Source organism: Balaenoptera musculus, chromosome 16 (assembly GCF_009873245.2).
Source record: "Balaenoptera musculus isolate JJ_BM4_2016_0621 chromosome 16, mBalMus1.pri.v3, whole genome shotgun sequence".
Taxonomy (NCBI): Eukaryota; Metazoa; Chordata; class Mammalia; order Artiodactyla; family Balaenopteridae; genus Balaenoptera; species Balaenoptera musculus.
The window spans coordinates 5,421,253-5,434,545 of NC_045800.1; the positions used below are offsets into that span (position 1 = coordinate 5,421,253).

The 13,293-nt window shown below is 46.0% G+C and overlaps 1 protein-coding gene and 1 non-coding gene across 3 annotated transcripts in view; one reads left to right on the plus strand and one right to left on the minus strand.

Annotated features, from left to right (window-relative positions):
* The window catches only part of DOCK1 (dedicator of cytokinesis 1), a 530,116-nt gene that overhangs the window by 472,676 nt on the left and 44,147 nt on the right, over positions 1-13,293 (minus strand). For both annotated transcript variants that reach the window (XM_036828289.1, XM_036828290.1), the window contains exon 2: positions 5,597-5,680. In XM_036828289.1, coding sequence (XP_036684184.1) covers positions 5,597-5,680 — 84 coding nt within the window. The remainder of the gene's footprint in view (positions 1-5,596; positions 5,681-13,293) is intronic.
* Positions 7,941-8,013, plus strand: TRNAV-CAC. Its single transcript has one exon. It is a non-coding gene; the product is annotated as a tRNA-Val (tRNA).

Sequence of the window (13,293 nt, forward strand, 5' to 3'; positions counted from 1 at the left end):
TCCCTGGTGGCGCAGCGGTTAAGAATCCGCCTGCCAATGCAGGGGACACGGGTTCGAGCTCTGGTCCAGGAGGATCTCACATGCCGTGGAGCAACTAAGCCTGTGCGCCACAACTGCTGAGCCTGCTCTCTAGAGCCCACGAGCCACTACTACTGAGCCCACGTGCCACAACTACTGAAGCCCGTGCACCTAGAGCCTGTGCTCCACAAGAGAAGCCACTGCAACGAGAAGCACGCGTACCGCAACAAAGAGTAGCCCCCACTCGCCATAACTAGAGAAAGCCCGCGTGCAGCAACGAAGACCCAACGCAGCCAAAAATAAATAAATAAATTTTTTAAAAAAAGGAAACAGAATGAGAGCTACAACCACATTTATATACATGACCTAGAGGGGTGGGATAGGGAGGGTGGGAGGGAGGCTCAAGAGGGAGGGGATACGGGGACATGTGTATGCATACGGCTGATTCGCTTTGCTGTGCAACAGAAACTAACACGGTATTGTGAAGCAATTATACTCCAATAAAGATCTATTAAAAAAAAAAAAATATATATATATATATATGCATACCAACCGGTACAGGCCATGAGAAAAATTCACTTCAAACACAGCAGAAGGGTTTTCCAGGAGAAGGGAGAGGAGAAAGAGTTGAGCTACCGGGATAAAAAAGATAAGGAGTCTTTTTCTTTTATTTTACTTTATGATAATAGACGGTGGTTTCTTTTTTAATGGCCTTCCTAAGCAAAAAGAAGACCTAGGGTTTCCCTTCCCAAGAATTTCTGCATCTGTTATGCTTTCCACCAACTGAGCCCCCAGACTATGTGCCAGAGGCCACGCTAGACAGAGCAAATGTAGAAATATCAATAGATTAGACCCAATTTCTGCCCTCCAAGGGCTCACACACCGGAAGATTCCCCTACGACAAGCAGGGCTCAAACCACCAACAAGGGCAGAGATTTGAGCGTGAAGGAGAGAGGACATCCCTGCAAAGGCTTCATGCAGGGAAGTGGGGGGACACAGAAGGGTGATGAGTGGCTGCTGCTTTGGGGGGGCGGGCCGCAGGGAACGCAGCTAGGCGCAGGAAGATGCGAATGGCTCACTGAATTAACAGGCTGATTCGCTCCTCCCAGGCAGGGCTCAACCCACCTGCTCCAAACAAGAGACACCCCCCACCCAAGAGACACCCACCCAACGGCAAGTATAGGTCAGACGTAGTCCCGAAACTCAGGGAGGGCCCCGTCCAGCCCAGGAAAATGGCAGCCAAGTCAGTGGGTACACTGGAGCATTCCCAACAGGACAGGAGCACACACGCTCAAGTCCAGGGCTGGAACCAACTGAGGAGGGACCAGGCAGAACAAAGCAGGCGCAAGGGAGCCGGAAAGGAGCTTCTGCCCAGAGAGGTGTGCTCAGGCAGAGTCTTCAAGGATGGTTAGTCAGATGGAGGAAGGAGGAGGGAGGCCCGGCAGAGCACAGGTGCAGAGGGGCACTCACCAAGCATCTGAGAAGCCACCAGCAGCAAAGCTAGGACACGCATGAGAAAAAGGCTGGGGGGACTTCCCTGCTGTCGCAGCGGATAAGACTCCATGCTCCCAATGCAGGGAACTAGATCCCACACGCATGCCGCAACTAAGAGTTCGCATGCCGCAACTAAGAGTTCACACGCCGCAACTAAGGAGCCAGCGCAACCAAATAAGTAAATAAATTATAAATATTAAAAAATAAAAGGCTGGGGCTCAGGTGGGACAGGAGGAAACCAGATCACTAAGGTCCTGGGTCCTCCCAACTCACAAGTACCTGCCTGAAGATGGACAACACAGTCACCTGTGTCAGGTGTATTGTGTCCTGCTCTGAGTACTGAACAACAGTACAGCCAAAGGCCGGATCTGACCAAACCATGTCCTAACGGACAGCATCTGCGTGCACACTGGGCGTTCTGTAGCTGTCCTGGGTACAATATTTTGCAGGCACCCGGGGCGGGGGTGTGGGCGGGGCGCAGACCCAGCCCAGAGGATGGAGGTTCTGGAAGCAACACAGGATGAGAGGCACAGCTGCGGTGCTCTTCCACTGGGCTGGGGCCAGGTGGCCAGTCACCTGGGACAAGGTGCAAAGGATGCCTGCGGGGTGGAGGCTGCACGGGAGGGCCTGGTGGTCTTCTGTGAAATGACAGCCTTATCAACATGACTACTTTTCCCAGTTTGTTGTGGGTTGAACTGTGTTCCGCCCACCCCAAACAGATGCTGAAGTCCTAACTCCCTCTACCTGTGGGTGTACCCCTATCTAGAAATAGGGTCTTGGCAGATAATCAAGTTAAGATGAGGTCATTACAGTGGACCTAATCCAATATGGTGTCCTTATAAAAAGGAGGAATAGACAGTCAAAGTCAAGCACAGGGAGGACGCCACGTGATCATAAAGGCAGAAACTAGGGCGTTGCATCTACAAGGCAAGGAAGGCCAGTGATGTCAGCAAACCACCAGAAGCTTGGGGAGACCCGTGGAACCGCTTGTCCCTCTCAGCCCTGAGAAGCAACCAACCCTGCCAACACCTTGATCTTGGACTTATAGCCTCCAGAACTGTGAGGGAACACATTTCTGTTGTTTAAACTCCCCACTGTACGGTACTTTGTTACAGTCGCCCGAGAAAACCCAGAGGCAGTCCTCTCAAGACCTTCAGTTGACAGATGCTGGTGGCAGGAAAAGGAATTAAGGTGCATTTTGGAAGAAAATAGATCATTATCACTTTGAAAAATCTGAATAAATAAATTCCAGTGTTGTGGTTTCATCAAAAGAATGCCTTCCTAATCTGGGTGCAATCTCCTCTCATACAGGCACAGCATCCAGCCCGTGGAGATCCTTCTGGAAATGAGCAGGTGATAGGATTGGCACCTCCTTGGCTGGAGAGTCACTTAATCAACATCGGTGACCTGGGCTCAACTCTCCTGTCTGGTTGACCCTGGACACTGCTTAAAGGCAGAGGCATACCCCGAATGACCCCTCAAAGCTCAATCCACCTCCCTGGTGACCGGAAAAGTTCTTTTCTTTGTTCTGTGCTCCAAGCCTCCATGAGCCTGAGACAGAAAAATTAACCATAACTTGCAGGTAAATGTGTTCTTTCAACCTTAATATAAAGAATGATCATCTAGAAATTATATTCTCTACAGCAATCCCAGTAATATCCTACCCTGAACAGGATCACATAGAAAAGAAAAGTTAAATTTGACAAACATAAATAAATTTTCTTAGGGGAAAAGTGGAAGGGGTGAGGAGAAAAGAAGAATAGAAGGCCAAATTCTAATATAATCCATAAAATTTAAATAGAACAAGAGGAAAGAGCAGAAAAACAATTATTCCATTGTTATTTGATGACAATAAAGTCAACAAGTTTCCCAAAATCAAAACTACTTCCCCAAATGCATTTCTCTGACTGGATTCTGACTAAAACCAAAAAAAGACAGCAGTTAAAGAAGGGGAAGTTGTTTTATGTTACAGGGTCTTTACAAAGACTGGAATATTTTTATCAGGACTTAGAAGATTGATGAGCCCGGAAACTAAGTGCTCACTGAAGACTCCTTTATCACGATGCTGGCCAAAAAGTCAAATGCCTGCCAGCCATTTTTTTTTTTTTTTTTTTAGTTAAATGTACAGGGATCATCGACTCACCTAAGGATTCCCCTGTTTAAAGAGTGCATTCGGGCTTCCCTGGTGGCGCAGTGGTTGAGAATCTGCCTGCTAATGCAGGGGACACGGGTTCGAGCCCTGGTCTGGGAAGATCCCACATGCCACGGAGCAGCTGGGCCCGTGAGCCACAACTACTGAGCCTGCGCGTCTGGAGCCTGTGCCCCGCAACGGGAGGGGCCGCGATAGTGAAAGGCCCGCGCACCGCGATGAAGAGCGGTCCCCGCACCGCGATGAAGAGTGGCCCCCACTTGCCGCAACTAGAGAAAGCCCTCGCACGAACCAAAGACCCAACACAGCCAAAAAAAAAAAAAAAAAAAAATAAAGAGTGCATTCTTCTTACAAAGCAAAAAACAAGAAGTCGCAGCCCCTGCTACCCCAGGCTGCACAGGAAATTGTTATCTATTCAGGAATGACGTCATTGTCCAGTGTTTATTAACCAGGATTTCAAATGCAACTGACCAGGGGCAGAAATAAAAAAAGATGTAAGAGCACTCTTCCTTCAGATCGGAAAAGTGTCCGAGATGAGAGGTTTGATTCTTAACCTCTTGTTAATTCCTCTGTTTCCTCTCAGCACTGGCCATATATATACTGGGAGCAGATAAGGCAATCCAACTGTCAACTGTAAAAACTGAGATCAGGCAGAACGTGCCCATTGCAGCTACTCATTCACATAAAGACCGGTTCTGTTTTTGCAGTATTACATCTGCTTCCAGGCATATGCCATGAAAGCTGATTTTTTTTTCCCCCCAATAGGACATTTCTTAGGGTAAAAGGTGCAAATGGAATGGAATTCCAAGCCAGCATGAGTCGGATGGGGAAGTGAGGGACATGGACGTGGACATGGGTATTTTAATGAGTTTGTGCTTCTCCAGGAACACGCGAGCAAGCTGCAGCTTGCCTGGTTCACAGAAGCTGAACACTGCGTCACTTGCGTGCAGACAGGATTCCGAAGACCGAGTCTGAAGATCAATTTGTGATTACTATAGGATGTCTGCAATTTCCTCTCCCCGTCGCCCAACCTCCTACTTGGAAGGGTCTGGCTAAACCCAATCTGAAAGCCATTTTGCTGTTGGAATTATCAATTTTAATCTGTTCTCTTTCTTCCTATGTTGTATGGAAGTCACCCCTGTGAACAGGAAACAAAGCCACCAACATTCCTCTCACACACGTGAGGAGTCTAAAACTCAAGCCCGTCATTGCTCCTCTTCTGTGCAACGATAAACCACAGCATAAAACGAAAGGTGTCCCGTTTCAATGATTTGCAAAACCCTAAATATGAAAACCAATTGTCTGAAAAACCAAGGACATCAGGAAACCACTGTCACCCTCAGTATATTTATTGGATAATTACAACAATTGCTTTACTGGACCACATCCCACAAAGCTGTAACAATCTCTGCTCACCCCCCAGAAAACGGGGTCATAGATTTTTTAAAAAGGAAATAAGAAATGACAATTTTGGTTCCTCTCAGGAAGTTGTTAACAAGTCTACGTGAGAGTATAAAAAGTCTCACCATTCACATAAAACACCTCAAAACAATGAGCCTAACACTAAAATATCTTAAATGTATTTTAAAAACTTTTTTCAAGTGGTCAGTTATTAACAGTCAAGATGGACATACATTTGCAAAAAAGGAAACAATGGGGGTTTTTTTCTTAACAATAAAACAACTATTTCAACAGAAAACTTGAGAAGTTAAAAGTTTAGGAATTTAGTTTTAAGTTCACCTTAAATTAAAAAAAAAAAAAAAGATTTAAATAACAGATAACCTCACCACTGCCCTTTCCCGATACGGCATCTATCGTGCAAGAAAACGAACCATACACGCTTTCCTAACAGGGTAATGCTTTGCCCATTATGCACTGAAAAATGTACTAACTGCACAAAACTACAAACGGAAAGACACCAAAATAAATACGCACCTTCATACGTTTCCAGGATGTGCACGGTGTCTCCTATTTGTAAAGAAAGTTCATCCGCTCCCCTGGCATCATAGTTATAAAAAGCTGTTCAGAGGAAAAAGAGGTAAGAAGATATTAGTAAAGGTAACTATGCTGGATTGTTTCTGCCCGTTTTTAAGATTGAAATATTCAGTCTTTGCCTGGATCATCCTCTCTGATACCCACAAAAGGAGGCTTTTTTTTCAAGGGTCCTCAGTTTAAGAAGAAGAAATTCATAACTACTCATAACGCCAGAAAACCACAAGTGGTTTACTGTGGTAAAATACATATGATGTGAAATTTGCCTTTTTAACTATTTTCAAGTGTACAATTCAGTGACGTTAGTTACATTCACAATGTTGCTCTCCCATCACCACCATCAATTTCCAGAACTTTTTCATCACTCCAAACAGAAACCCCATAACCATTAAGCAATCACTCCCTATCACTCCCTCCGCCAGCCCCTGATAACCTGTAACTCACTTTCTGTCTCTATGAATTGGACTACTCCAGCCACCCCATTAATCATACATTATTATCCTTTTGTGTCTGCTTCTTCCACTTAGCATAATGTTTTCAAGGTGTATGCACTTCGTACCATGTATCAGAACCTCATTTCTTTTTATGGTGGAATAATGTTTATAATAGAAAGAAAACTAAAGCTCTTGTCAACAACATTTCAATTATCACTTCATATACTATCTTATATTTCCATTAACAGACTTTTTTCATTAGATGACTTTTTCCTATCTGTAAATCAATGGCACATGGACTGAATATTTTTTGAAAACCAAACTGATTCTTTAAATTACCATATAGCCAATGCTGCTACTAAGCAATCAAATGGGCAAAAAATATGTCTAATATTAGGAAGCAATCCTTCAAACTGACAATATGCAACAAGTGTCTGAAATCCCTGGGACTTCCCTGGTGGTCCAGGGGGTAAGACTCCGTGCTCCCACTGCAGGGGGCCGGGGTTCGATCCCTGGTCGGGGAACTAGATCCCACATGCCGCAACGAAGAGTTTGCATGCCGCAACTAAGAAGTCTGCATGCCGCAACAAAGATCCCACATGCTGCAACTAAGACCCGGCGCAGCCAAAAATAAATAAATAATAAATTAATAAATAATTAAAAAAAAAAAAAAAGCAGTTCTGTTCCTCCTAGCTAAGCATGTAAAAGTCATTCCATTAAATTCAGGCCATACTTTTGCTCAAGCATGGAGATAAAGGCAACTATCACACTGCTTATGATTCCCAAATATTCAATTAGCCCATAAATACAGTGATGTTTTTCCTTCCCAGTGGATTCTCCCTAAAAAGATGTCAGACTTGAGGCAAAATTCATCGTAAACCTTTCACCAATCAGGATCAAACTCTCATCCATCCATCCTGAACACCCTGTTGGACTAGGCTGTCCTTTACGGGCACCATTACTGTGTCCATTTCTGGAGTTCTCCCTGGTCACATCATGTGCAAACTTCTCCAACAAGCATGGGGGGCCTCCATCATCTGACTGACCGCCTGGCCCTCCTTCCAACCACACACTCCTGGTCCCTGTCACTGCTTCTCCTTGAAAGAAAGAAGCCACACCTGTGTGTCACTCCTTATTCCTCCCCTGCCAAAGGGGTCTTCCCACCAGTGTCACGTCTTCCAGAGAGCCAAGTCCAAGCATGCGTTGGCTCTTTCAAACCCCTTCTGCAAAAATACCCAGCAACACAGCACACTTCCTGTCGCCAGCTCCATAATCAAGCTACATTTGTGGTCTCTGGAAGCAGACAGGATGGGCAGGGTCCCACCTCTCCTCATGTAGACCTGGGTGACCTCCAGCAAATGCCCTATCCTCCGCATCTTCAGCTTCCCCATCTGTATAATAAGGAGACTGATATCTACCTCATAGGATGGTGTGTGTACTTTGTGTCTTAAAGAAAACAATGCTGGTGGGACTTCCCTGCTGGCACAGTGGCTAAGAATCCGCCTGCCAATGCAGGGGACATGGGTTTGATCCCTGGTCTGGGAAGATCCAACATGCCGCAGAGCAACTAAGCCCACGTGCCACAAATACTGAGCCTGCGCTCTAGAGCCTGCGAGCCACAACTACTGAGCCTGCGAGCCACAACTACTGAAGCCCACATGCCCAGAGCCCACGCTCCACAACAAGAGAAGCCACCGCAATGAGAAGCCCGCGCACCCCAATGGAGAGTAGCCCCCGCTCGCCGCAACTAGAGAAAGCCCACACGCAGCAACGAAGACCCAACACAGTCAATAAATAAATAAATAAAAATGAATAAAATTTAAAAAAAAAAAAAAGAAAACAATGCTGGGACTTCCCCGGTGGTCCAGTGGTTAAGACTCTGCACTCACAATGCAGGGGGCCCGGGTTCGATCCCTGGTCAGGGAACTAGATCCCGCATGCTGCAACTAAGATCCCGCATGCTGCAACCAAGACCCGGCGCAGCCAAATTAAAAAAAAAGAAATGGATCTGTTAATTTGATGCAATGTGTTGCCTGCAGTGAACACTTAGTAAATTGTAAAAGCTCTTACTGTGTTTGAGGGTATTTTGTTTTTACTGCCACGAAGACTTAGCAGACTATCACATGTTCACAAAGGTGCTTTGTGTCCACCTAGAGGGGTGGGATACGGAGGGTGGGAGGGAGACGCAAGAGGGAGGAGATATGGGGATATATGTTTATGTATAGTTGATTCACTTTCTTATACAGCAGAAACTAACACACCATTGTAAAGCAACTATACTCCAATAAAGATGTTACAAAAATAAAATAAAACATCAGTAACCATATATACATAGAAAATTCTATTTTCACAGGTATTTTCCTATATTTGAGTTTTGTTTCCTATATTTGAGTTTGAGTTTCACCCAAACTCATAAAATTTAAATGTCAACTGACATAAATGGTTATTAGTAGTTATTAAGTTTATTTAGCATTTTATGGTGAATCTTTAACAAGAAATAACAGCATGAGATAAAGAAAGCTCAGAACATATGCCAGCCTCTCCCAGCCCAGCACAACCCCTTTCAAAGCCTTTAGGAACCGTATATGCATTTATCATCGTTCTTAACAGCATCCTTGCTAGCATGCCTATTCTATTACAGGTGCGGAAAAAATAAACACGTCAAAAACAATATAAATAAAATAAAATGGACAAGTCCACTGTAAATATTCAGGTCCATGTGAATTTGTAAGGCATATACGCAAAAACCTTTAAGTAGTGGCCCTTCCATCTCTGAAGCAGGCAGAGAAAAGCAGTTGTGAAAATCTCATACAAGAAAAGAGACAATTCAAATTTAACTATGAAATGAGGCTTAAAGACCCATGATTTCACAGATGAAGGGAAAGGGAGCCTCCGAGGGTTTACACACGTGGCCCCAAATGACACAGCAGAGCTTGGACCACGACAATGGCTGCCCAGCCCCCAGCCTTAAGGATCCCACATTTAAATGCAAATTAAAAGACTCAACTATACAAATTATTGGACAAGGAAGTGGGAGGGAGGGGGAAGTGTGGTAGATAGAAAAATGGCCCACAGAGACGTTCACGTCCAAATCCTGGAACCTGTGAGGTTGCTCCCTTACACAGCAAAGGGGGCCAGTGCAGATGTGATTAGGTTAAAGATCTTGACATGGGGGTGCTAATCCTGGGTTATCCAGGTGGGTCCAATGTAATCACAAAGTTCCACAAGCGACAACAGGAGTCTCCGAGTCAGCCAGAGAAGTGACCATGGAAGCAAGGAAGGGGCCACAAGCCAAGGAGTATTGGCAGCCTCTAGAAACTGGAAAAGGCAAGGAAAGGACTCTCCCCCAGAGCCTCCAGAAGGAACACAGCCCTGCCGAAACCTTGACTTTAGTAGACTTCTGACATCCAGAACTGTAAGATTATAAATTTGTGTTGTTTTAAACCCCTAAGTTTGTAATTTGTTACAGCAGCAATAGGAAACATATGCAGGGAGGAATGTGGAAAACAATTTAATAGTGGTTATTTTGTGGTTGATTTATTCACTGCTGAGCAGGGTGGCAAGCATCTGAATCTGACAGTTCTGAGGCTGAGGTTCCCCGATTCTTGGGTGATAGAAAAATGAGAACAATGCAGTGAATTTTTCTTAAATAAGCCCAAAAGTATTCAATGTAAAAGGCTACGCCTTATTCTGATTATGTGACCTTTCGAAGCTGCCCCTTTTTGGTGTGTGTGTGGCGGGGGGGAGGGGGTGAAAGCAGAGACGAGAAAGACCAGAGGCATCATCTCCTTCACGAAGGATGATGATGACAGATGGCATCTGGCTTTAAAAATGTCTTTACTTGGGCTTTCCTGGTGGCGCAGCGGTTGAGAATCTGCCTGCCGATGCAGGGGACACGGGTTTGAGCCCTGGTCTGGGAGGATCCCACATGCCATGGAGCAACTAAGCCCGTGCGCCACAACTACTGAAGCCCACATGCCTAGAGCCCGTGCTCCGCAACAAGAGAGGCCGCGATGAAGAGTGGCCCCCGCTCGCCGCAACTAGAGAAAGCCCTCGCACAGAAACAAAGACCCAACACAGCCAAAAATAAATAAATAAATAGCGTTCCCTTTCAAAACAAATAAATAAATGTACCAATATTTTACTTTAAAAAAAAAAAGAGAGAACATGGTCATCGCGCCCCCATTCACATCTTTGGAGAGAGCAGCCTTCACCTCCCTCTGGCTGGTAGGTGTACCCTTAATCAACTCCTCCTCCTCAAAGCCATTTACCTTTCTCAATAGCCTGGCTTGAGATGGCGCCACTGGGTATAAATGCACCTTCACATGAATTTCTCAATCCTGGACCGCAGAGTCCGGCATACAAGCTTGACGTGTTATTCATGTGAAAAGTGGAATGGGAAAGGATGTGGAGGTGAACTCAACTCGAAGCTTCTTTCCCCGGATGGCGTGTTTGGGGTGGGGGTGGGGGGGCGGGGGGCAGCTTTTTTCTGGCAGCGCCGGCAGCAGCACAGAGTAAAGGAAGCACATGGATCTTTTCTTCCCAAAATAAAAAATAAACACTCTGGTCAGTGCTTCTCACAGCTCAGATGCATCAGAGATGCTGAAAAGCCAAAGTCATCTCCTCTGCTCAGTCTCCTCAACACCCTAAAAACGGCTGCCCAGGAACGTAAGGGAAGAACTGTGGCTCGTAAATCATACAGGAGGGCTTCCATTTACACCAAGATTATTCGTAACACTGACGGTGACGACACGACAGATGAAGATGATGATGACGGTGACAGTGATGATGATGAGGGTGATGATGCTGGTAATGACAGTGGCTGACACTTACCGAGCATATTCCCTGGGCTAGCCAGCGGGCTAAGAGCGTCACACGTTCAGCTAATTCAACCCTCACGACAGTCCCAGGAGGCAAAGATAAAGTTTTTCCCACTTCCCTCATCAGGGTTTATAGCAGCCCAGAGTCGGCCCATACATGAGCAGCCAGTGGAGGGGCTACACAGGGCCAGAGGCCAGCCTGGATGAGAGGCCAGAACGCCAAAGCCCTGCAGGGTCTCTTCCTCAAACTTCGCCCTCTCTGTGCTTCACATTGCCCTCCTGATGGCTTCCCACAGATCACAACATCCAGCCTGGATCCCCGACAGGCAAATATGCCTGGGCATTCCTGAAGTCCACCAGTGTCTACAACATCATGGTAATGGATTTCTCATTCCTTACACAGAAGAACCCAAATTGAGGTAATTCCAGAAATGCAAGGTTGGTTTAACATCCAGAAAACCGATTAATGTAATTCACCACTTTAACAGAGTAAATGATAAAAAAGCATATGATCATCCCAATCAGTGCAGAAAAAGAATTCAATGAAATGTAACTCCTATTCAGGGAAAAACAAAAAAACCTACTTGACTACTCTGACATTGGCGGGGGGGGGGGGGGGGGGGGGGCACACACTACAGTCCATCAGCCCATTTAACAGATGAAAACACAGAGCCCTCCAGAGGAGTCATGACTTGCTCAAGGAGGCAGAGCAAATGACAGCAGCCCTGGGACCCTGGAATGTCCCTTCCAGACTGTCTCCACCACACCACTCTTCCTGACCCTAGCCTTCACTATCTCTCATTGAGATGAAAAATAATAGTTCAGCTGGTTTCCTATATAAAATCTTCTCTCCATCACCAAAGTTACCTTCCTTAAAATCTTACTCCAAAACACTACGTGGTTTCTCTTGGCTTTCTGAATAATGGCTAATTCTCCAGCCCAGCATTCAAAGCCCTGTGGGATCTGACTTCAGTCCACCTTTCCAATCTCATCTCCCCTCCTCCAGCTCCACCTCCCCCCACCCCAGGCCTATCACAAGCTGCTCCTGCCACTAGGAATGCCCCTCTCCCCACTCCCTCTGAAGACCCCACTTGTCTACAAGGGCTGCCTTTAACTTCACATCTTTTTCCAGATCCTTACTGAATTCTGACGTTTTCCCCCGGAACAAAAAAAGGTACACGCACACCTGAATTAATTGCTTGCTTCCCAACTTTCCTATGAGCTCTGTGACACTCCATGGCCTTGGAGGGTTACTTATCTATATCTGTCTCTTCCTCCAGACCCAACTCCTTGGGGAAAGTAAACATTTGTTAATCACTGGATTTTCCACAGTAGCTAACACCATGCCTTGCAGGCACTCAACAAAAATTCACTGCATTTAACCAGACCACAAAGTATTCCTTCTTGTGAGGTTTGCAACAGAGTGAAAGCAAACACTGTATCATGTGTTCCTTTTCAAAATGATCTTGACCTCTACAGACAGATCCAGGAGCCCGAGACTTATTCAATCAATAAGAAAGAGAGACACAATATTAGCTTTCCCAGCTCTGCTTTGGGTTTCTTCCATCTAATGAGATAATCTACCATCAGTGCTCGGGTTCAAAGCCTCCTTAACGCACCAAAGGCATGGGCTTGACCACACATCACTTCTCAAAATCTGCTCAGCTCCGAGCTTCTCTCTCTATTCCACACACTGTCCCCCTGAAACATGACTTCAGGATTTCAAGTAGCAATTTAAAAGTTAATTAATTCTTTTAGAAAGTCAATTTGTGAAAATTAATGGCTCTGTGATCTCATTCCCTTTGTCTTGCCCTCAGTGGGGAAAAAATGTTCAACAGCAGGCATCTTCGCAGGGCTGGGGAAAATGCAGACCGTGTCCTTAAGGGGACGGGGCATGGACCCTGGCTGTGCCCCCCACAGGGCCTCCTTCTAAGGGGCTGTCTGTCTTGCTCTCCTTGAGTTTCACAAGCCCAACACATGTTTATCTAGTCCATGCCAACCACAGACATACAGTGTTTCCCAAGCCTCTATCTGGCTCCTGCTCTGGTCCAGCAATGGGCTGGTGCTGGTGCTGCAGAGATGGGCTGAGCACAATGCAGCCCCAGGGAGTAAAGTCACCCCGCAGCCTGGTCTCTAAGGAACAACCTTTTCACATACTGGACCCATTCAGGAAAAACAGTGTAGAAAGAATCAGAACACTTACGTACAACCTTGAACTTGACTCTGGGCAGGGAGCAGCTCCCACCTTACATCAGAGCTAGAGGCTGGGCTTCCTAAAGTTTATTGTAAAAAAGAGACTGGCACCCACTCAATTACCAGCTTCTATGACCCACAGTCCGGTCCTTCCACCTCTCTGATTTTGGGGCAGGGGTAGAGCCTCCCAGAG